General features: G+C 44.3%; 2 protein-coding genes across 3 annotated transcripts; both read left to right on the top strand.

Annotated features, from left to right (window-relative positions):
• The first annotated feature begins 588 nt into the window (after positions 1-588).
• Positions 589-14,498, top strand: nacc1a (nucleus accumbens associated 1, BEN and BTB (POZ) domain containing a). 2 transcript variants are annotated; one of them, XM_076265772.1, is made up of 6 exons: positions 589-670; positions 3,537-4,601; positions 5,008-5,181; positions 6,257-6,362; positions 7,441-7,538; positions 7,984-14,498. In XM_076265772.1, exons 2-6 carry the CDS (start codon positions 3,566-3,568, stop codon positions 8,289-8,291), a joined length of 1,722 nt encoding a protein of 573 aa, XP_076121887.1. In that variant the 5' UTR covers positions 589-670; positions 3,537-3,565; the 3' UTR covers positions 8,292-14,498. The 2 variants fall into 2 exon arrangements, with proteins under 2 accessions (XP_076121887.1, XP_076121886.1); XM_076265771.1 differs by having other exon boundaries at positions 3,537-4,637.
• A 1,353-nt stretch (positions 14,499-15,851) lies between these two features.
• Positions 15,852-17,059, top strand: ier2a (immediate early response 2a). The gene has a single exon (XM_076266935.1). The coding sequence runs from the start codon at positions 15,938-15,940 to the stop codon at positions 16,523-16,525; it is 588 nt and encodes a 195-aa protein (XP_076123050.1). The 5' UTR covers positions 15,852-15,937; the 3' UTR covers positions 16,526-17,059.
• Positions 17,060-24,112: the final 7,053 nt, after the last annotated feature.

Below are 24,112 nucleotides of genomic sequence, written 5' to 3'. Positions count from 1 at the left end.
TAAATTGAGACACATGTCAATCTTGATACAATGTTCAACTCGTTGCCATTCAATAATTCATTATAAGGTTGTATTTATTATTATGAGAATAACATAGGCCTATACCACCCATCCAAAACACTTTTAAATAAAAGAAGTTCTGTCCAAAATGATCACTTCTGTAGTAATTTCTAACATGGTCTGAAAATGAATTGTAGGCCGCTATACAATAGGCTACAGTGTTATTTTCAGACATGCTACATAAGAGCCTACATTTTGAACCTGCTGAACTTGATTGTTGGTGTTGTTCATTGTTTGTCTTTGAAAGCTTTACATCTAAATAATCTACTCTCTCTCCTGATGATTAGGTGGTATGAACAGACTCAATCTATTTCAGGATATTCATTTCGCAGTGTAGAGCAACTGAACATTTTACTGATGTCTCATTGCAGTACTCTCCCAGGGATTAAGGTTGCTAATGACGAGACGATTGAGAGACTGATTTGGGCTGATTCAATCGGTGTCTCTGTGCTCCACCTTCCCCAGAGAGAGTGTTTGCCCTCGATAGCTCGGCGATCTGCGTGTGCCCTGTGTTCACAATGAATGGCTGTTTCTAGCGAGACGGGGAGCGAGAGAGGGAGCGCGCCCGACTTCTCCATTGAAACGCTTTGAAACAGCTACCAGCGAGGGGGTGAGTCGGCTTCAAGGCTAGACAGACGGGGTCGTTTAAGGCTGCGGGGATTTCAGGTTGTCTGTATTACATTGGTGTCCTGATAGGCAATTCTTGTTGCGGTGAAAATGTAATCGGTTTTGGGATGTTTTCTCGGGGCATTGTTTTGGGGGAAGGTGTGCGGTGGGGGATGGGCTCATAAGAATGGCACCAACAAAACTTTAACCACTTCACCGACCTTACAGTAATGGCTGCATGCGGGTGATTGGCAGCTCTCCAGTTTCAGCGCCGGTCCTAGTATCTTTTAAAACAGAAATAATTACATTTTCACGTTTGTCTCTAAGACCTTAGGCACGTCACTGTGAATGTTATTTAAGATTATTTAGTTTTCGGTTATTTCTTTTTGTCAGATACCGGCGACAAGTGGTTAAACGGTGTCTTGATGAGCGACTTCCAACCCCCCCCTACTCTCAGCGCTGGTTTAGTCTGGCTCGCCCCCAGTTGCTGCATTTGTCCCGGGATGACCTGTTGATGTCGGTAGCTAAAATAGAGTAAGGTGGGCATGATTTCTTCATTTTGTGTTTAAATGTTTCTTTAGCGGAATGTTAAAAAGTATTGTTAGGGCTCACCGATGTTGGTATTTTAATTAGGCTGCGTGTTTGGCAGGTATAGATGGCGTACGACTTTATTTTTTTACAGTACACCAAATATATTTGGTGTTTTTAGCTCACTGAATGGTGCGGAGTGAACACAGATTTATTTTAGCTTGCTTGCCATGCTAGCCCGTTTGCTACAACAAGCGGGCATACCCGGCTAAGTAGGCCCCTTGAATGTAATATACGGGAACGTTAGCTAGCATAGCGGCACTTTGAGTAGGACCGGGCAGAGGCGACAGATGTGCATTCCTTGCCAAACTAAATGTTTTCATCCCTTGATTGTCGCAGGTAAACGCCTTGCTAAATAACCTGTAAATTTATTTAGTCGGTGTCGTGGATTGCGCCTAGGTGCTGCATTTCTCATATATCGGGTCATTCTGTAGTAGTTGCCATCTTTCGACGCCCCCCGGCCCGTGCCAGTGGAGCACTCCAACCGGGCAGATTGACTGACATATAACGGGGCACGGCCAGCCGATACCGCGACAGAGTCAGCCTTTTCTGCAGTCTTATCTAACGCAACGCCTGTTTGCATCAACCAGGAGGTTTGCATAAATCTTGTAGGCATTGCGAATCTTATTTCGAGATTTTATTTTAAAGAAAACAGTCGCCCTAGTGGTAAACGTTTAATTTTTAGGCAGTGAATCCTTAAATATTTCAGTCAACGTCACGTTACCCATAAATCTGAGCGCTGTAATTAGTGTCTCTGAAATTCTAAATGTTGTACACAATAAACAGATTCGGAAATTAAATAATATACATAAATATGTAAATATATTTTTTTACAAATCAGTTTGTAGCTACTTACTAAACGCTAATCCAGCACAATGTGATATGCATCTTTTTTATCTTAGTTCAACAACGCTGATTGGTTGTTTATCATGACCCAAACGGAAATTAAAAAGGTATTTTAAGGGATCTAGTTAAAGAAGTTTGTTTTTTAGTTTTGGTTTTGCTCACAACTCATACTCAGCTAAATAACTGAAATTATTGTGGCCTCCTTATTTGGATAACAGTAAAGCAGGTTGTTTCAATGTAGGATCTGCTATGAGCCCATCCTCTTCAGCTCTGTTTTAGTGTGTTTGGCATAGTGCATGTGTCTGTGAGCGGGACATGGCCTTCTCTATCTGCACGGTTGACCATTACCATAAACAGTTTCTGTTATCGTATCAGTTTGCAGGGAATCCATGCTGTTAAATGCACAGCTTCTTGAGCCATACTAAAACAAAAGCTGGGACTCTCAGAAATTACACAAGCTGTCAAGAGACATTTGGGTTGTCTTAGCCAATGGCTGTGTCAGAGGGCTGCTGTTGTTTGTCAAGCAGGGCCTTTAGCCAAACATGCAAACTTTACTTTTAAGAGACCATCTTTCTTAACTTTTCCAATTGTAAGAGAGGGACACTGTTGTCTTGCTGGCCTAAGAGGTTGAGGCACTTGTATGCAGTATTCAGAGACACGCAACCTTAAAAGTCAGAGCCATCTGTGTTTACTACAGCAGTACACAGATGACCTATTCGTAATTTAAACACAGGAAACTATAGGCCAGCGTTATCTTTAGCCTAGCCTCTGTCAGCCAGCCGTTTGCAGTGGGTGTGCTAGAGAAAGAAAAAAAACATGGCGCCATATGAAGGTGGTATTTCGCACCGTGTCATGCTAACTAAACACAGCTCTGCTTGCCCACGCTGTCCTCTAAAGACCTGGCCCCCCTCCCCCCTCCCCTTTGCAGTGGCAGACTCGCAGCACTTCTTGTCTGATTTATCTCCCTCACATGTGGAGCAGACACAAGGCCCTTTCGTCACATTAAGATCAGCGGCTGGGGCTTGAACTTATGCGTTCCCCATGCTGTCTGTGAGTGAGTGTGTGTGTGTGTGTGTGTGTGTCAGAGAGAGAGACAAATGGTACCTGCTCAAGTTGTAATTTAAAGAAAGTGGATGTGTGGGAAAAGGGCCTAGCAGTCTAATTGAAAACCATGTGCTGTGGAGGAGTAGGAGAAAGGTCATGGAGTGAATGTGGTTTTTCATTTGGTGCTAAAACGCCTCATTGTTTCCTCTGCTGACATGGTATAGAAGCCATGATGTAGAGCCATTTTAGTTTTTTTTGTATTTCTTTTTCTTTTTTATTCCATTGGGAGGTGGGTTTTACAGCTCCAACTTGTCAGTGTCTCGGTAGTCTTTACCTCTCTTAACTTTACCCCTTTTGTCTCTCTCGCTCTTCTCTCCCCTCCATCTCTTCAGATTTCTGTAGTGGTGCTGGCCATTGCGTCATGGCTCAGACCCTTCAGATGGCGATTCCCAATTTCGGCAACAACGTCCTGGAGTGTCTGAACGAGCAGCGTCTGCAGGGGCTCTACTGCGACGTGTCGGTGGTGGTCAAGGGCCATGCCTTCAAGGCGCACCGGGCCGTGCTGGCGGCCAGCAGCTCCTACTTCCGCGACCTGTTCAACGCCAGTGGCGGCGCCGGCAACAAGACGCCGGTGGTGGAGCTGCCGCCCGCGGTCCAGCCGCAGAGCTTCCAGCAGATTCTGTCCTTCTGCTACACGGGTCGCCTGAGCATGAACGTGGGCGACCAGTTCCTGCTCATGTACACGGCGGGCTTCCTGCAGATCCAGCAGATCATGGAGAAGGGCACCGAGTTCTTCCTGAAGGTCAGCTCGCCCAGCTGCGACTCGCAGGGCCTGCACGCCGAGGAGGGGGCGCCGCCGTCCGAGCCCCAGAGCCCTGTGGCGCAGACCACCGTGGGGGTCAGCGTTGGCGGTGGTGGTGGGGGAGGAGGAGGAGGAGGAGGAGGAGGAGGAGGTGGGGTCGACCAGCCACGGTCGAGCAGCCGGCCGGCGTCCTGCCTGACCCCGCTGCCGCTGGTGTCCAAGGTGAAGACGGAGCAGCCGGAGGCGTCGCCCTACTCGGTGGTGTGCACACCCGTGGCCAAGCGCCTCTGGGAGGGCGGCAACCGGGGCGAGAGCGGCGGCGGCTCGGGGGGGTCGGGCGGCAGCATGCGCAAGGCGGCCCGCTTCTCCCAGGAGGCTGTCCGCGGCAGCGCCATCCAGAGCAGCCTCGGCCTGGGCCTGGGCATGGCGCTGGCGGGCAACGGGGGCGGCGCCAGCAGCAACGGGAACGGCACCAGCACGGCCACCCCCGAGGGCACCAGCCCGGGCAACCTCAGCGCCTACACCAGCGACTCGCCCATCTCTTACCACGACGACGAGGAAGAGGAGGAGGTGGTGGACGACGGCACGGAGGAGCAGTATCGACAGATCTGCAACATGTACACCATGTACAGCATGCTCAACATGGGCGCAGCAGGTGAGAGCACACGCCATGGGGCACCCCCAGCGACAGGTTGGTTGAATCATTTAGCCCGTCCTGCACTGTCGTTCTCCCACCATCACACCATCCAATGCTCTTGAACTAGAGAATTTGATCATTTGATTTGTCATCACTCCTTCTTGCTGAGGGCTTCTGTGTTTTATGCTAAAATTAGCCGAGCAATTTACACTATCCAAATTTGGCAGCAAGAGGCATTGCACGTGTTATGGTGGTGCTTTGGCTGAAATGCAGATTCATGGCATTTTCCAATAGTCCCTAACTTAATGTCTGTTCTGTAACCAACGGTATATGTTTTGGGTTTGTTCCCTTTCCCCACCGACCTCCCCCCCCCCCCCCCCTCCCGATGGTGCGGCTACTTCCCATCTGTGCCCCTCTCCTCCAGTGGCGGGCGAGCGTGTGGAGGCCCTGCCTGACCACTCCGAGACGCGGAGTCGGGGCCGAGGGCGGCAGGACCTGGCCTCTTTGCCCACGGAGCTCATAGCACAGATCGGCAACCGCTGCCACCCCAAGCTGTACGAGGAGGGCGATCCTGCCGAGAAACTGGAGCTGGTCTCAGGTCAGGCAGACACACACTGTTTCGGATGGGTTTTTTTTTAGCAGTATTTATATTTTTTTAATTCCCTCAGTATTCAGAGGACTGCCTGAGGCAAATCATCTATTCTAGCCAGAGGGAGAAAAGTTACTATCTACATGAAATGTAGGCTAAGGCATATACATTTTCCTCTTCCAGCACTGTGTTTTTTTTTATGATGTGTACTGGTAAATTGAATTAGAATACAATGAGTTTTGAGTACAATGAACAGATTCTAGTTAAATAGATAAGTATAATTTAACCATTTAAATCATGGCTGGATATTGTGCAGTATAGCGTACATGCTGATAGTTAGTGGACAGAGAAAGCTTTGGCTTCACTTTACCATGTTGACGCATTACTGTCAGCTTAACCTAACCTATAACCTATTTCAAACCTGTTGGCATTTGGTTGAGCTGGTTGGGGTTTTAAAAAGTTGTTGAAATTTCAAAAAAGTATCCAGTCATCTGCTGCTTTGTCCCAGAGCAGACTAATTTATGAGTTGAAAAATGCCCTATTGTTCCAACTGTAATCCACAGGATTTTAAAGATTTGGCACATTGTTTTGGAAATAGGGATGATAATCCCATTAATTGACCCCAGGTCAGTCTGTTTAGAAGGGGACACTTAAATTCTAAGGATTTGACTTGGGGCCGGGGTTACTCAAATGGCCACAGAAGTCAAGAATGAAAACCGATAGTCTGTTTCTTCAGTATTGCCAACACCCACTACTGGTAGATTTTTTTTTTCCACACACACCTATGTGTAAGTTGGCATGGCTTGCCCCGCATAGTCATGAGCCATGTCAGAAATGTGGTATGTGACAAAGCATGCTCCCTCCCTGTGATCTCCGGTACATACAAGTCTCTTGGCACTTTTAACTGTAAGCAAGGGCATGGCTGGTTGGCCCACAGATGGCTTTGTGATTCTATTCAGGGTTACTGAAGTGCCTTCATAAATCTGAGATCTGTTTACCAAAGCTGTTTTTTGCTCAAGTGTGTTGAACCATTCAAACTTGAGTATACCAACATCTCAAAGTGTGTTTGTGTGTGTGTGTGCAGGCACCAACGTGTACATCTCGAGGGCCCAGCTCATGAACTGTCATATCAGTGCAGGCACCAGACACAAGGTTCTCCTGCGGAGGTTGCTGGCTGCGTTCTTTGACAGGTGAGGGGTGAGGAGGGGACTATGGCTATGTTACATGTTGTTTTTACTGTCCTGTGAAGAAAATCTTTCCCCCCACACAGATATAATAGAAGCAGTAATGCTACAGCTCAAATTAAAGTTAGTGTAGTTATGTATTTCTGAGCTGTTCATGTCAAAAGCAGATAAAAAAGATTGGTCTGTATTTCTGCGCTTTAGTTCACAGAGAGCACATATTTCCTTGTAGAAATCAAATCAAGTCTTCAGACAGACACATGGTGAAACTTAGCTGATGTGGATAAAGGTCAATTGCTACCTACCTTTGAGAAAGACAGCAGTAAGTCTCTTCCCTTTCTCCAGGGTCAAATCAGGTCAGACCATAGACTCTCATGGCCTGGAATCTCCAGACCATTCACTTTGTGAAGGTCTGGGTACTCTTCATTGGGAAGTGTATCCAATCCTAGTATTATAATGAACGTAGACTTTGCGTTACTTATGAAATTGTGAAGCTAGCCAGTCACATTAATCTTACTTCCTACATCACCACTAACCTTTGCAAACTGATAGTAAACTGTAAGGAAACAATACATTCTCCCAACTGATTATTTGATGTTTGCATGTGTTGATACTACCGTTTACCACTGCCACTTTCAATTTCAAAATAAACGTCATCCCTCTGGCCGCTGATTGGTCTGCCATCCTGGTGGCTGAGGGAAACGTTACTGCATTGAGAGTAGCCAGACTAGTATCTCAGTGAGATAAAAATGAGCTGCGATATTAAGCGGGTGGGGCCAGGTTTTCACAGAGTTTCTGTTCTGTTGCATTGGCTATCATTTTGTGTGTGTGTGTGTGTGTGTGTGTGTGTGTGTGTGTGTGTGTGTGTGTGTGTGTGTGTGTGTGTGTGTGTGTGTGTGTGTGTGTGTGTGTGTGTGTGTGTGTGTGTGTGTGTGTGTGTGTGTGTGTGTGTGTGTGTGTGTGTGTGTGTGTGTGTGTGTGTGTGTGTGTGTGTGTGTGTGTCTTTGTTGCGGTTGCCATGCAATTACTTAAATGTGTGTTTGCGCTCATGCTCACCCATGTATCTCCACTCCTCCACCCCCTTCAGGAGCACTCTGGCGAACAGCTGCGGAACCGGCATCCGCTCCTCCACCAACGACCCCAGCCGCAAGCCTCTGGACAACCGTGTCCTGCACGCCGTCAAGTGTGAGTGTCCCCGAGTTTTCCCCGGTGGCAGGGCCCACTGCTCGGAGGCCACAGGAGTCTCACCTCATTCAGAAACAGCTGGAATGCTTGTGTGGTCTTCCTGTGGTATACAGATGAAGGGCTTATGGTCATTATGTTACACCGTAGTGCTATATTGTATTAGATCAACTCAAAAACACAAATATTACACCTATATGTAGTATGGGAGCATTATAGTTTTATATTTGCTTGTTCATGTACCCAGTGGGTCATAAACACTTTCACAAACAGTCTGCTACTGTACTTGGTGCAGTTGTGTGGTTTTCTTAGGCATGTATGATAAGCATATCTGTCTCTTGTCTGCCTCTCTTCTCTTTGAGCACTAACCCAAGGAAGTCAGCGTCACTTCCTGTGTTTTATTGAATCTGGTGTTTTCCTCTCTGTGGTCTCCCTCTTCCCCCTGCAGTCTACTGCCAGAACTTTGCCACCAGCTTCAAGGAGAGCGAGATGAACGCCATCGCGGCGGACATGTGCACCAACGCGCGGCGCGTGGTGCGCAAGAGCTGGATCCCCAAGCTGAAGCTGCTGATGGCCGAGGGTGACGCCTACGCCAGCTTCCTGCCCGACGGGGTCAAGCTGGAGGCGGACGCGCTTGGTGCTGAGGGCGCCTTCGACCCAGCCGGCCTGGAGGGCGGTCCGGCCGGAGGCCCCGGCGAGGTGGGGGCCAGCGACTCCCTGCAGGACGTGGGAGGGGACAGCAGCTCCTTGTTTTAGGGGCCTAAACCTGTCGCCCCACCCCATCCACCCCAACCCTCCTTCCACAACCACAGTCCGACCCATCCCACACACACACACACACACACACACACACACACACACAACATATATGCCGCTGCCGCCGCGCTGCTTCCGGCTCCTCTCCACCCCTAAATGTCACGTACCCCAACCCTCCTGCCCTACTGTTGTGATCTGACCAAGCCAAGCCCAGCCCTGCCCAGCCCAGCCCAACCTCCCCAACCCCCCCATTACTTGACTCTGGGTTCCGCTGCTTCTACCCAGGATTGGTCCAGTCAGCCGGGTTCGATGGAGGCGGTCCTCACAGGTACTGTCCGAGGAGGCAGTGGGTAGGAATGTGATTGGCTTCAAAAGGAGACAAGGGGATGTTTTGATGTTTTTTCCTCTTCTTTTTATTACTATTTTGTTTTGGTAACACGAAAAAGTCAATGCTTACCCTTTTTGCACAGAGGCCCTCTTCCTACAAGCTTTGCTTTATTCTTTTTTTTGTTTTGTTTTAATTGATCGTTATTATAATGTTGTCCTTTTATTTACTCAAGGTCAGGTGAATTCATTTCATTTATTTCATTACCTGACAGAAAAAAATACATGTCAAAAAGACCACCCCCTCCTTTAATTCACCATTTCATATCAGAGGCGCTGATGGTCAAGTGGAGAGTGTGGGTCATGCCAGGCCCACTGCTCTGGTACTGGTAGTGGTACTGAATGTAACTGGCATGACGATGTGTGCCAGTGTGCCCACCTCCCAGGAGGGAGAGAGAGGGCAGCGAGCAGCGGGCACTGGATGGACACAAGATGCTCTGGGCAGAGAGGAGAGATTCCCGTGGTGGAAGCACCTTCTCGTTCTGTCTCTCTCTCTCTCTCTCTCTCTCTCTCTACACTCTATTTTTTTCATTCTCTCTCAGTTTGTCATCATCTCCCTCGTCCCTGTCTCTATCCCTCCTTTCCTCGTACCATCATCCGCACCTCAGCTCTGGCCATTCCAGTCATCACCTGGAGAACGAAGGAGTGGAGAAAGAGAAAGTTTTTTTTTTTTGCCCCCCCATCTTCCCTCTTTTTCCACACGGCCCTGATCTTGGTGAAGTGTCTGTGTGCGAATCTGATCGCAGACACCGTTGGAGCCAGAGCGGAAAACCAATGAACGAAAAAGAGAGGGACATGGGTGGAGAAAAACTGAAAAGGAAAACGAGAGACTTGTCATGTCGTTGGGAAAAAAAGTATTTGTCTAGACGCACCTTAACCATGTGCACAGAGACCCCTAGAGAGAAAGAGAGGGATTGTTCTCAGATCTCTTTGCTTTTTTTTTTTCTTCCCTTTTTTTTAGTGCTTTTTTAACATTTCCTTTTGTTTGACTGAAATGTTTGTGATGAGTAGTCTTGCATATGAGATGAAACAAAAAGAGAGTATAAAATATTTTTGCATTAAGTGATCTTATCTAGGCCGGGTGGGCGCTTTATACTTACTCGTCTGCCGTTCAGAACGGCGTGTTAAGAGTTCCTGGTTTGGTCCCAGCTGTGGCAATATCGAGAGACCATTGCTTATTTGACCGGTGGGTTTGGCTGTATAACTGATGGGTGATCAGTGCTTTTCTTACTTTATAGCGACTGATCCTGGATCTGCTGGGCTATTTTTACCCTGTGCTGACTTGGGTGCATGACAGGAGCGAGAGCTGACCTGAAATCGGAATGGTGTTCTAGAGAGCGCATTTGCTGGTTGGTCTTAGACCTGGTTTAGATCAGCTTCAGGCTAGTGACTGTCTATATATGTGGCGTGTTGCTAAATTTTTTGAATAGGGATTCCGAGATGACCCTACGCCCCTTTCCTTGAATACACACTATACATGCGCGCGCGCACACACACACACCACCATGCCGGAGGTGTGGAGTAATCAGTGTGTTTGTGTGTGTATGGGAAGGGGAAGGGGACTCTAGAGGTGGGACCTGGCCTCATACTGTCTTAAAGGTGGGGCTTGAGCCCTATTTAGGTTTAGGGGTAAAGCTGTGTTCCCAGGAAGGGTGAGTCTGTGTGGCTTTTATATGCCTGTCTCACTGGTGTGTGTGTGTGTGTTTGTATGCATTGGGTGAGGGAAGGTGGGGGCAGGCAGGATTAGTGTTAAAAGTCATGACTGACAGCTTGCAGACGTCTTTGTGTTTGGGCAGCTGTGTGTGTGTGTGTGTGTTCAAGGGCTGGCATGCCATTCAGTGTGGGTGTGGGCAACCATATGTGCACATTCCATGCATAGAGTTGACTCTGTGTGCTAACTGTGTGTGTGCATAAGAAAGCAGTACATGTTTGGATCTGTTTGCTGTTCCTGTTGGCCCTGTGTGTGTGTGTGTGTGTGTGTGTTAGAATAAGCAGAGTTAAACCAGAATGTAGGTAAAGCAGTAAAGTTACATTTGCATAGCAGGACCTTGTTCTCTAATTTCCATGTCCAAATTCGAGTTGTGCCTCTGTACCATGCACAAGTACTGTGTTTGTGACACACACACACACACACACACACACACACAAAGAGAAGCTCCAGTGTACTCAGCTGGGCTCTGCCTAGCTAAGTGTCTCCTCTCTCAGCTACTTCCTTTACCTTTCATTTAGGCTCAGTCATATGGCTTTAAAGAAGCATAGTGTTTTTAAAAGCACATTGTCTCTACAGAGGGGTGTGAGAACATTTTCCACTGAGGTGTATGTGTGTTTGTGTGTGAGTGTGACTGTGAGTGTCTCTCACTTGGCTTTATCTCCAGTGCTATGTGATGTGACCTAATTTTAGTGATTTGCACCTTTACTGTTTGCACTGCTTTAGTGTTTGTGTGTGTGTGTGTGTGTGGACAGGAGATGTTTGTGCCACAGTAGGGGTATCCTTTCTGGGGATGCAGCTGATGTGCCTGATGATAATTCTGTGTCTTTCCTAGTGGAGCTGTGGAGCTTTGTGCACCTTTTTCATAGTTGGAACTAGTGCTTTTTGCACCTTTTTGTAGAGGACTGTAGGGGGCCATGCACCTTTATTTTGTAGATTCAAAGTGAGATGGTTTCTGGACTAAACCAATGGATTTGTGTGTGTGTGTGTTTGTGTTTGTGTGTTTGTGTGTTTGTGTGTGTGTGTGTGTGTGTGTGTGTGTGTGTGTGTGTGTGTGTGTGAGAAAGAGAGAGTGTTTGTGGGTCTTTGTGAAAGAGGGAGAGTGTGTGTGACTGCCGGAGGCTCCTTGAAAACAGGACACAGTCTTGTCTTTGAGAACGTAATGCGCAGTGTAAATATTGAAAGGATTGTTGAGCTGATTTTTACGATGTTTTAGACTTCTGTTTTGTAGGACTTGTGAGATTTGTCAATATGAATTCTTTTTTTAGATGTCATTTCCCTTCTTCTTTTCCTAGTTTTTGCCTCCTAGATGTTTTGTTTTCTTTCCTTGTTTTTTGAAACGTGTATAGACTAAAGATACTGAGTGGAGGCTTCCCCTTACCCAGCATGCATCATGCCAGAGAATCAGACCACAGCTAGGACTATGGATTCATGAGTTGGCCTCCATGATGAGAGGAACCACAGTCTGGTTAGGCTGTTTGTATATTAAGACTTCCTCCTATGATCCTATTACTTTTGTTTACTCTGTGACTGAGCTGAACTACCGATTGTTTGGTTTTTCTAGACGTTGAGAGATGCATGAATGTATGTAGGAGGTCATTCAGTTTCTGCAATTTCCTTTAATAGTTCCGTTCTTTTTTTTGTTATACTTTCTCCCCTATCAACCAAGCTTGTAGAACATACTGTATTTACCTTTTTATAGAAAGAGAGAGAGCGAGAGAGATCTACTAACAAGGTTGAGTTGCCAATTGTTTGTTTTTGTTTTGCTAAAGAGAAAAAGTTAAATAGGATATGGGAAAAAACGTGTAGGACAGAACATTGCCTATTTTTTCATTTTTGATAAGGACTTAAGTGCTGAATTTGTGTAGGGAACGGGGAGCTTTAAGAGAGATTATGGTGCTATGTAAGGTCACTTTGAAGCAGGCCCATGTTTGGTGACTTCATATATCTGAGGTGTTCTTAACTGGGATTTTTTTTTTTTCTTACTTTCTGGTACTGGCACATTTTAAAGCATATCCCGCATCTCCAAGAAAATTTTAAATCCTGTCTAGAGAATGTTTCAGTACTCGTCTGGCTGTTTAAGTACTGTGTTTTGTTCTTTTAGCATCACACTGAGGTATAGAGGGTGCCAAAAAAAACACCCACTACTGTTGTGGTGCCAAGGCTCCCATCTACACACTGTAAAAGCATCACCTCAAACCGGACTCAGCAGTGCCACTTATGGAATGCCATTCGACGGATGGCCTCCATTTTGATGGCACAGATCCGATCTGCCGCATGGTGTGCCTGAGGGAGAAGGGGAGGGGGGTAGTTGGCTGGCAAGGAATCGGTGTGTGTCTGTCGCCATCTGGCGTTTTGTATTGTAATTGTGGTTTACCTTGGTGCTCTGCTTGCCCACCACCTCTAGAGGGCACTACATGTTAACAGGAAAAGTGGCACTGGATTGGAATGGTTGCCTTTATGATCAAAGTATGTGATTTGTTTTTTTATTTTGTTTTTTTAAAACCCTAGTTGTGCTCTCATTATCTGAGTTTCAGATTATGTGTCATACTTCAAGGACATCTTCCAAATGACCCACGCAAGCCAATCCAAAGTGAGCTTGGGTGGTCCTGTTCAACCATTGTGTGTGAGCGTGTATGTGAGAAGCCGAGATTTCTCATCTAAAAAAGAGGACGTTTCCACATGTCTGCACCTTCCTTCCTCTGCACTCAAGAGAAGCACCTTTTTTAGGGGGGGTTAGGGCTCCGTTAAGGATGTCCAGCCCCTCCTGGCACCTTGCAATCACTCCGTGTGTGGAGAGCAGGGGAAGGTCAGGCTGCCTAGGCTAGCCTGGGTTTGGCTGTAACTGAGTGAATGTTTCGATTTGGGGATTTTTCATCACATTTTTATTTTTTATTTTTACATTTTGTGTTTCTAAAAGCATCTTATCAATGTCCAAAAGTAAGGCAGGCCCTTTAAAATGGGAATGTTGCATGTATTAAGGCTGAATGATCTGATGGCGACTGAGGTGTTACGCAAAAAACTTGAGAGAGAAGGGGATGTAAGGAGGAAAAGGGTTGGAGCTGACCATTGTTCTACCTCTCTCTCATTTTCAAACTGCAGTCATTTGGGTCTTTTCTTTCACCTCTGACCTCTGCTCTTCCACGGATGCCCTTGAGCAGAGGTTTTGGCAGAACCCTTTGCAGACATCCACACATCATGTGTGGAATTGTCCCTCTGCAGCCAGGGGTGTCTTTCACTGACGCGTACTAAGGTATGCTCGAGATTGTGTGTGTGTGTGTGTGTGTGTGTGTGTGTGTGTGTGTGTGTGTGTATAGCACGTTTTGCATTGTTCTGCTAGCACCTCACCTGTCTGGGTTGGGAGCCATAGCTAGGTTAACCCCTGATGTGCTAAACATGCACGCAGTACATTGAACATCCTAGGGCAGTTTCACAGCAACACACAGCAGCAGCATCTTGTGTGCTGGTATGCTACAGAATGGAAACAGCAGTTTCAAGAAGTGAATGGTAGTGTTATCAAACCAACTTCAGTCGGACTACAGGAATCCAAAACAGCTTGCTGAAGCACACTGACAGACAGGGCAAAAATAAAAATATGGGGTGTTATTTTTTTTGTTTTTTTTTGTTTTGTTTTTGTTTTTGTAAGATGCAACCTCTCTGGTGGTGTCTTTGGGGTCAGTAGATCCCAAATTCACTCTTTATACAAACATAGAGATATACATATATATATATACTGTATATTATACATAGAAGCACTACTGAAGTTTGATTGTTCATTGTGCACTCACAGCATGAAGTGTAAGCCAGAAACCACGCTTTTGGAAACCAATGCAGTGGCGTCTGCTGATGTCAAAGAGCCCCCACCCCCCAAAATACACCGTACCCCCTACACCCCTTTACACGTGCCGTAACCCCTAGCTGTGATTGCCCCCCCACCCCCCATTCCCACCCCTGTAAAAGCCAGTGCTCATTCCATTTATCATGTGTTTCAAAGTGCCAATAACTTTGTGAATCCCTAACTGTGACCCAATATTATTCAAAGTAATTGCACATTAACTACTGTAAAGGATCAAAATGAAAATCAAAAAGGATAAATCTGAATATCTTAATAATAAAACAAGGTTTGTAACAAATGGAGGTGCTGTATGATTTTGTTCATCTTCAAGGTTCATTGTCTCTTAAATGCATTTGTTTTGTGGAGGGAAAAAAAAGATACAATGCTCTTTCAGCCAGCCTTTGTGTGAGCATCTCCACTTAATGTTTTTTTACACGTTTCCTGACACTGGATTTCCTTATGAAATCTACAGCAATCCTAAAACATACAGAATACAAAGCAGATGCACTCATTCTCTTGCAATTTATTGTTTGTAGGTTTAAGCACAAAATAGATCCTTCTTGTAAACCTCACACTGCATGCTACAGCATACTACAGGGCTGTGCTCGAAGGTGTCTGTACACAAAAGCTTATTTGATCAAATCAACAATAGTCTTGAAAGAAAAGCGGGTTAACCAAATCAGGTAATCACACATACACTTTCAAGAAATCACTCAAAGTGCTTCCTCTTACCTAGCCACACACCTCTACCAAAACCACTTTTTCCATTATTACACGAAATAAAAACATTCTCCAGATATTGAACCATATGCTACTACTCGCTGACCTAAAGCAGTTGCATAGTAACAGATGGGTCTCTGCTAGAGAAACATTGTTCAGTGTCAATAGTAGGCATGTAATTTTTACAGCTACACAAATGGATTTGATCATGTGATATGTCCCAGATCCCATATAACCTATTCTGGTATAACTGCGTTAAATTACCAGCATGCGCAAGTACATTGAGCACATCTGGCTTTTTCTGTGAAAGTAGCGGAAGTCACATGCTTGAAAACCATGTATGGATGTTTACTATGACGAAATCCCTTTCAGTGTGCTCTAAATATGGAAACAGGAAGTGCGTCCCACAAATCGTGATTTTTCCGTGGGAGGTAGACTGGTTGTCCTGCGGATGTGCCATATATAGGCATTCGAGTCTAGGAGATCAAGTTAAGTGCACACTGTTAAAGTACAACAATGCAAATGTTACAGCGTCTAAGCCTACTAGTAATTATATTCATTTAACATTTCCATCTCAAAAAACTTCTCGAAGTCGCTGTTTTTTTAAGTAGACTGGCCTTAAAATACCCAGACTGAATGCCCAAGTTATGGTTGTGAATTGGTTGGAGCAGGATATAGGCCCAAGTCTAAGCTAATGAACAGTCGCTGAAATTGCATTAACAATGCAGAGTCCAATTTATTTTAGTTGCATATCATGAGTCAATGCTTACCTAGACTACTGCATTTAGCCTACCAGCTTCATTAATGCAGATGGCGTTCCTTGAGGGTTTGACCATGGGTGGAGCTTGGTTGACTATCGCAAACGTGTCACGGAGCGTCATTGTGAGAATAAAAACCCACCCCGTTTCGTCGGAATGTGTTGATCCCAACAGCTGAGGCCCCCGAAAACTTGTAGAAGGGTAGACAAATCAAAACCCACTTATCAACATAATATCTGCAATGTCTCAACCACAAAGTGAAACAATGGACGTCACCACCGAGGCCAAGCGGATTATGGTTCAAGCTTTGGGGAAAATGTACACTTTACGCACGCAACGTGGTGGACTTCGCCTTCACCGAAGTTTGTTGATTACGCTTGTAATGAAATCGGCGAGAGACATTTACCACAGCTGCCGCATAGCCAGTGAACAACAAGAACAGCAAGCTAACTTCACTGGAGTCACAACGGAGTTATGTCAAACAGCAGGCACGGGCACTTCTTGCGTCCCAGAGAATGACAACTCCTCGCTTGCTTCAAATACACAAGAAACGCAAAACTCAAAGACTAATGTCCAGGGTGACCCACATAACCACGACGCTGAAGGGTCAGAGGACAAGGAAAATCTGAGTACCACCAGACCCGACCGACATTCCAGAAAGCGCCGCGGGAAAGCAGCTGTTGAGCCCGACTTTCTACCATGTAAAAAGGCGAAAATGGAAGCCGAAGCCATCAGGCGGAATTCACACAGCGCGGCGCTTAGGACCTGCTGTGGGATAAATGACTCTTTAACGCATATCCCCATGCAGAGGAGCATCGTTAGCTTTTGATGAGGCACAGTGACCGTCGTTAATTTCTAACACTGCGCTTTTTGCGCACGAACAGGGATATCCAAGAGAGGCCAAAGTCCAATGACATGTGGAGACTATCTCGGGACTGAGTATGACGGCGAATCCACGGCTGGGATATTTGGATTTGTCTTGATCCAGTGCCAGATGAGTGAAGGTTTGCGATCAGTGCATCCATCAAGAGTGACCGGAATTCCAGTCAAGAAAGTGTCAGAAGAGCTGGCCAGTTACCGTTGACTGATTTCAGTCAGAAGAGAACTATTTGTTTCTACAGTTGTCCAGCCAGCCAACACGTTGACTGTTGTAGATACATGTTTTGTCAGTTCACTTGTGTACAGAATGTACTTGACAGTTCTGTATAAATCTGTGTTCATGTGTAGCCTACTCATGTTGTGTGGACAAGGACATTTCACTGGAAGGTGCATCAGTGACTAGAAGTGGTAAAGAATCTCGAACAACACATTCCGATTCCATACGCTACCTCATATTTATTTAATAAAACGTTTATTAACAAGATCAGCAGTTTGGTACTCTTCCTTTCCATGTGTGTATTTGGGCCACTGCAACGTGTGGCAAGTCATTTGAGATTAAGAAAACATGCTGTGAAAAGCTAGCCGAGGCCTGAACAAACAGAGTGGGGGTGGTGACCGGATTGCCTGGGGGCAGGAGTTGTCAGACAGGAAGCAACGGTAATTAGCAAGGGCCGGAAAGAAGCCTGCTGTGTCATCGCTATTCAATTTCACAGTCCTAAACGCTCGAACCGTAATTGCCCATTATATGTGAGAAAAGAACAATCAAGCTTGTAAAGCGAGCTACCCGGGATCACAATGAATGGTTATAGCAGGTATACACTGACCATTTCTGTTTCCAGTGAGGCACCCAATTCAGGAACCATTAATTTACATACATAAAGACAACCAACATTTGGAGACAGATTTGTGAGAGGCATAAGCCTCAGAAACACACTGCTGTGCGAGAGACCGATCAGGGTAGGCTTTAGCCTTACACTGACCGAATATTAGAGGCATAAGGACTGAAATGAACATGTCAACAAGTATAACTACCCTACCCTTTTGACTGGGTCAGGGAAATGATTGTGATCAGTGTATTTGTGTTACACAGCATAGGAGAGAGAGAGAAAGAGAGAGAGAGAGATTAAAATCATCACTTTTTGTTTTATTTTTTTCATGTGTCACTTGTCGAATGTTTTGATGAGTGTACTCTATATGCACATGTGTGTACTGCATTGATCCCTTTAGCAAGCAACACAAACACAAATCGATTCCCAACAGTGTGTCAGTAGGGATAGCTGGGGGGGGGGGGGGGTATGTGTGTTGTGGGGATGAGGAGGAGGGGCACAGGAAGCAGGATAGTCAGAGGAATGTGTGAGCGGCGGAAGGGTATTAATAGAGGCGAGAGAAAGGAAGGACGAGGCACTTCATACATCCGCACATCTGGCTAACAGACCAAGGGGGAGGGGAGAGGAAGGGTGGAGACATGGGTGGGTGGAACACCAGACAGGGTGGAGACAGAGGGAAGGGAAGGGAGTCGGTGAGGAACGCATCCGCCCTGTGCCAGTCAATTGTTCTGGACAGAGCCGTATCTCCTGTCAGACTGCTTCCTGCGGGGACTGGCCTCCGGTGAAACCTGACCTCTCTCCAGTGGCCTCCTGTGCTGTGACTGACCAGCAAATGGCCTCTCAGCTTCTTCAGAGGCAGACGACTCCACAAACACTTTCACCTGGGAATGGTGTCTGTTACAGGGCTAACGGCTTTTGCTTGACAAAGGGGGCAGCTTGCAAACAGAGAAAACCAAAAAAGAGAGGAAAGAGGAGACTTTAATGCACTGCAAAGGCCGCACTTTTTTTGCAGTGCAGTGCAGTGGTTTTAGTTTTATGGTTCCACATAAATAACTGCAGCACTGGAAAGGTCATTAGGGATCCACTGACATTTCTTTGAGAGTACTGAAGGTTGGATGTTTGTGCAAATGATCTTACCATGACTGCCTCATCCTCATGTGTTCACTCACTGGGGGTTTCTGCTGCCTGTTGTTGCCCTGAGGTCTCCCACTCTTAAACATTTCACTTGCCTGCATATTCTCAACTTCATTTTTTGTTAAATGAACTCAAACGTGGCAGTGAGTGTGATTGAATAAAACATGTGACTCCCTTGGGCTTGTTTTTTTCTTGAAATCATAACACACAACATATACCTTCCTATATGATACCTTTTGAGTATTGCTACCTGGTAAATAGACCGTGATATTTGGCACAGTTACTCATTCAGGACGTTGCATTGCTTGCCAAAAGGTATCATGAATTTACCATCATCACTGACGTACACCTGTGAAATTAATGTGATATTTATGTTAGGATAGATCACCCAGTGCAGTGACTCCATAATTCTCATTCATTATTTTTTTGCCTTTGGGAAAAAAAGGTATTGTGATTCAAACAGATGACACAAACGCAACACAAATCTGCACTTTTTAAAAATAGAATAACCCCAAAATGTTACCAAATTAACTTCTAACATGCCATATTGCCTCCCACAAGCATAACAATTGCTATGTTTGCAGGAAGTTATTAAGTTTTGTAGGAGGGTAATATTATGTATTTCATCAAATGTAATAAATCACAGTAATAGTAAAAGTCTACCAGTTATATCCTTTGTAAGAATATGTTGCAACAAAGTCATCTAATAACATTTATCAAACGTCACCTATCATTAACAACTGACAGACATAGTACACATGATAACATTTTGCAGCTTAGCCAGAACTGACCGAAAGTTTGTTGAATAGCCCAACAATTTGTTTCTTAAAAGTTTTTTTTTCTATTTGAAAAAGTTCCCATGCAAATTCCACAACATTTTGAGAGATTTTCCATAATAATCCTATTGAGGAGGATCTCATACATTCTCAACACAGCAGGTAGACATTCACTGTATCTGTGATTTATAAATGTGCACATATTTGATGTAATAACAAAAATGTTACCTTTCAAGAATAACTTCATGCAAACATTAATTGTTATGTTTCTGCAAAGTTATCAGGTATGTGGGTGTAACAATTGTGTAACTACCTCTCATACATATGAAACCTATAAGCCAATGTGTGTGTGTGTTTAGAACCGCAGTAGTAGTCAGTTTGAGTAAATAAGTTTACCACTATATTATAAAGCAACTGCACCAGCAAAAATAAATAAGGTAACTGTTTATGTAGGCTATGTAAGCACTACTTCAGTGCATGTAATTAGATTAGAAATGATAAGAGCAGATAAGAGGTGCTGATGGCCTCACAGTCTATAACGATCCTTTGTGTCCCACCCTTGGCTGAGAACCAAGGCAGGGGAAACAGTTAATCTTCTATAGAAACCCTTCAGTGTGGTCTGCATTCCGCCTCTTTGAGAAGAGCTCTTTTCTGAATAGCACTAGGTAGCCAACCTTGGGAAGCTGCTGGGACACTGTGGAAAGCTGAGAAAGGAAAATGGAGAACCTGTAATATGGCATCTTATGGATATGGGCTTACTGTTTTGTTTAAAAGATGTGCCATTATATGTTCAACTTTCTGTAAATCTGTCGCATAGCCCCAGTTGCAATCTACTCACTCAAATTTGTTGTTGAATGACAAATCCTAATACAACAAAACAAATACTATTCATGTCAAGCAGAATGAAGCAAGCTTTTGATTGAAAATACCCTAAAACATTTTCACTGTTGTGAGTAAAACCCATAGTATGTAGGCTACAGATATGTATTTTTTCTCTCTTTGTATTTGTTTTTTTATTTTTTATTTGTAGACACAAAGAGTTGTGCATGTGTCCTATGTTTACCTAGGTGTCTCTTTGTTCACCTTCCCATGTTCAAATGACAATATGGCATCCAGGGATATGTATGTAGCACATTATGCTCAAGTGCAGTTATGAGTGACTGAATGTGAGATAGCCAGGGTTTTAAAAGGACTGACCAGATGGTCTATGACACCATATCAAATCAAATACACATAACCTTATGCATTAATGTACAGAACCCCATCTACCCACTCACCCTCACTATTTCTCTCAATGTGACAAGTGCTTTACTGTACTAGGACACTGCAGCCTTACAAATGGTATTTAATAGATTCACTACTATATATGTTTGCACTTCACTTGAATTGTAATATTGTTGCAGGGTCAACATCATACTGATCCTATGTTACAGCATCTCGTAATTCCACTGAACTTTCTTGACTCACAGTTTAAACATGGAAAGATGCTTAGAGGAAAGTTGCGTGGCAATGCATCAATCATGTGCAGCCAAATCATTATTATATTTTCATTAGTTTGTACTATGGGGTTCAATAATTCATCACCTCATTCAGTAAAGCAGTGGATAGTGGACTGGTGGTGGGCAGAAAGACACTCCCATGTGCTGTCCACTGTAAATCTGACTGCTACTGGTGCGGGCAAGGATTGTGTGTAAGAACAGGGTATGTCCAGTCCCCAGTTGGCTGTAGTGAGTGATTTAACATCTGTGTGGGGTTGCTATGCATGTCGTCAGGACATATTTTTAAGCCTGTGTAGACAATCATACAGAAGTGCATATATGACTCTCACACTGAAGAATGCCAAATTACCAAAATGCACCTCATAGACATTACCTTCATAGTGATGACATCCAGGTGTATAAAATATTATAATCTATACCAAATCACACATACTTGATTTTGACTCTATATCCTAGCTAATAGTAACGCTGTATTTAAGGTGCAAGATATGAGAGAGAATTGGCTTAGGTCTGTATGATTTGCCATGATTTTAATTAGGAAATTGCTTTTTGTGTTGAAGCCTTCCCAAAATTCTTTCTGGTCTTTTTAAAAAAAAAAAATGTTGCATGCAGTGTGAAAAGTATTCCCAGCGGAGATCACAGTGATGACGACCACTTTCGCACACTTGTGACCTTGCACATGGCAATAAAAGATGAAGGGGACACACAAGAGGTTTGGCAGAAAAGGCCCGGTCATTGTTTTCTCCCATGCAATTTGATTGGCTGTGTTTACATGTCCTGTGCAGTTTGATTGGCTGTGTTACATGTCCTGAACACAGAGTGGTGCACCATTGGTGAAAGACACCTAAGTCCTACTCCCAGTGTACAGAGTAATCATGACAGTAACAACAATCATGATGAAACAGAAACATCAGGCGGTTCGAGTGAGAAAACATGGAAGGTAGCGATGACCTACAGCGCCACCTGGCAGCCGAGAGAGGAGGTGGAGCTCTGTGGCTGGCTCTTTTGCCCGGCCTTAGCACACAGCTTTTTCCATGATACCATAGAGGGAGGTGAACGTGGCTCTAAAAATATTGTTCCTTTGTAAAGTCATGCTAAAGGTCCCCCCAATTTCTTTTTTTTTTTGGAAAATGGATGGTCGTGAATCGATCGAGGGGTCATGCAGTGGCTAACGGTGAAGGAATGGACATGTTCTTTAGTTGGGGTGCTCAAGCCTCAGGGTGTGGGAACCGATGGAGTGGTTTCCCACAATGAAGCAGTCGCACAGAACTCCACACTCCTCTCTTGCTGCCAACAAACAAAATGGCCACCAAGTGAGCACAGCAGAAGTAAAGAAATCAAATAAAACAAAAGGATTATTAAAAAAATAAATAAGAGCATCTAAACAATGTATAATCTTTTTTTTTTCTCGTATCATCATTATCATAATCATCATCTTAACCACTACCATGATCAACATCACCAGTGAAATCACCATCATTACCGACATCTTCATCATCTACAGAGCCCTAATCACCATTAATAACAAATCAATTCTGAAGATGGAGAGGTCCTCTCTCTTTACTCCATGTCCTTTCTCTTTCTCTCTCTCTGTCCATCTCTACAACTGGAAGACTGAAGACACATGCAAAATATGGGAAGAAAAGATTCCATGAGACCAGACACAAGCTTAGAAGTCGTGCTTCGAAGCACATTCTTAATTGTGTCTGTTTGCAATGCCAACATAACAAAGTCATAAAGCTAATATATATGTATTCAATGTATATAGATATGTACTTGCCAATACATGCTATAACAGCTGTACCATTGACTATGGCCTTGCTATTTTGATTAAAAAAAACATTCAACCGAGTCACAATATAAAACTATCCATGCTTTATTAATGTTGGCCTGATCGACCAGGAATGTTTGGACAGGAGTTTTTAAAACCTTTATTTCACATTATCATATGACAATGTTATGTCAGCATTTTAAATGTCAAAGAGCCTGTGTGCTTATGGGCTAGGTATCTTTGTGCAAGTGCAACAAATATTCAAAATGAGTGTAGTAAAGAAAATACTCTACTGTTTTTTTTTTTTAAAAATCAAGAGAATGTTCTAAATTAATTGTGCTATTTAAGGGAGATCCTCATCCAACAAGCTTCTCTATTTTCTTTTGGTAGATTTATTTGGCACGGAATGAAAACCTGGTCAGTCAGTCTTTAGGCCTGTTCCCTCGGCTACGTCCTGACTACAGGGAATAGCAGCCTCTTCTCTTGCACTGGCTTTCTCAGAGCCTCTGGCTTCACTGTAATACAAAACTCAAGAGTCTAAACCATTCGGTCAGGGAGGAGAGACTGAGAGAAAAGGGATGAATGGAGAGAGAGAACTTCACTGACAAAACAATAAGACCAAGGAATAAATCCCCTCCCCCTCATCCAATAAAGATACTTTTGTTATTATTATTTATATTATTCTTATCATCATCATCATCATTATTATTATTATTATCAATAATATTCATCTTTTTTTGTATTGGTCATGCAGGAATTCCATAGGAGTTTTACGCTAGGAGTTCAAAGGAAGTTGAGCGGTGCAACTGAAGAATCAAGCTCCGATGTTTCGAAGAAGTAGAAGAAGAAGAAGTAGAAGAGGAAGAAGCCAAGGAGTAGAAGAAGAAATAGAGAAGAAAAAATGTGTTTTTTTCCTTCCCTTTTTGTTTAGTGTTTTCTTTTGCTTTTTTGTCTTCTTTTTTTTAGATGAGAGGGAAGAGGTATTGGGCTATATTGGGAGGGGGCAAACCCCCAACCCCCTCCCCCACCCCATCTCCCATGAACCTCTGTCCCCTCAAAACTCGATCCGTCCCTAAAACACATCCATGTACACAGGCACCAGGCACGCCCACTGTGAACTCATTATTAACAGTAAACAGAGATGATAAAACTCATCAATATTGGCCAACATCACGGTTGGTTTTTGCAATAGGCTGAGATCCTGTTCATTCAAAAGCCAAAAAAGGAAACCAAAGAAAGAACAAAAAGAAAAACAGAAAAAAATTGGTCAGTCTCCTTTTGTTCAGGTGTCTTTATCCTCTTTTACTTGGACTATTTTTTCTTTTTCTTCTTTTTTCTTTTTCTTTTTTGTTGTTGTCAGTGTTGTTTTTGTTCCTGTTCAGAAACGTAATTTGACAGTTGACATCTGTCATTGCTGTCACTCACTCCTCTCAGTGTGCGTATGTGTGTGTTGGTGTTGGTGTGTTCTCTGTTTTGTCCTCAGTCAGATGAGCTACGTTTCACAATGTTTTCAATGCTAATTTGTTTACT

The sequence above is a fragment of the Alosa pseudoharengus genome, unplaced genomic scaffold, assembly GCF_046254945.1.
Source record: "Alosa pseudoharengus isolate Yale_2024_CS ecotype anadromous, Long Island Sound unplaced genomic scaffold, YU_APseudo_1.1 YU_APseudo_1.1_scf_4, whole genome shotgun sequence".
NCBI lineage: Eukaryota > Metazoa > Chordata > Actinopteri > Clupeiformes > Clupeidae > Alosa > Alosa pseudoharengus.
Note: the sequence above shows the minus strand (reverse complement) of the source record. Positions and strands in the feature narration are given on the sequence as shown.

What these genes read in the sequence shown, in the direction of transcription:
- nacc1a (XM_076265771.1), top strand. Translation starts at nt 3,566, where the DNA reads ATGGCTCAGACCCTTCAGATGGCGATTCCCAATTTCGGCAACAACGTC. An exon ending in TGGGGCACCCCCAGCGACAG is followed by an intron (nt 4,638 to 5,007) that starts GTTGGTTGAATC and finishes CCTCTCCTCCAG; the next exon opens with TGGCGGGCGAGCGTGTGGAG. An exon ending in TGTCCTGCACGCCGTCAAGT is followed by an intron (nt 7,539 to 7,983) that starts GTGAGTGTCCCC and finishes TTCCCCCTGCAG; the next exon opens with TCTACTGCCAGAACTTTGCC.
- ier2a (XM_076266935.1), top strand. Translation starts at nt 15,938, where the DNA reads ATGTCTCAACCACAAAGTGAAACAATGGACGTCACCACCGAGGCCAAG.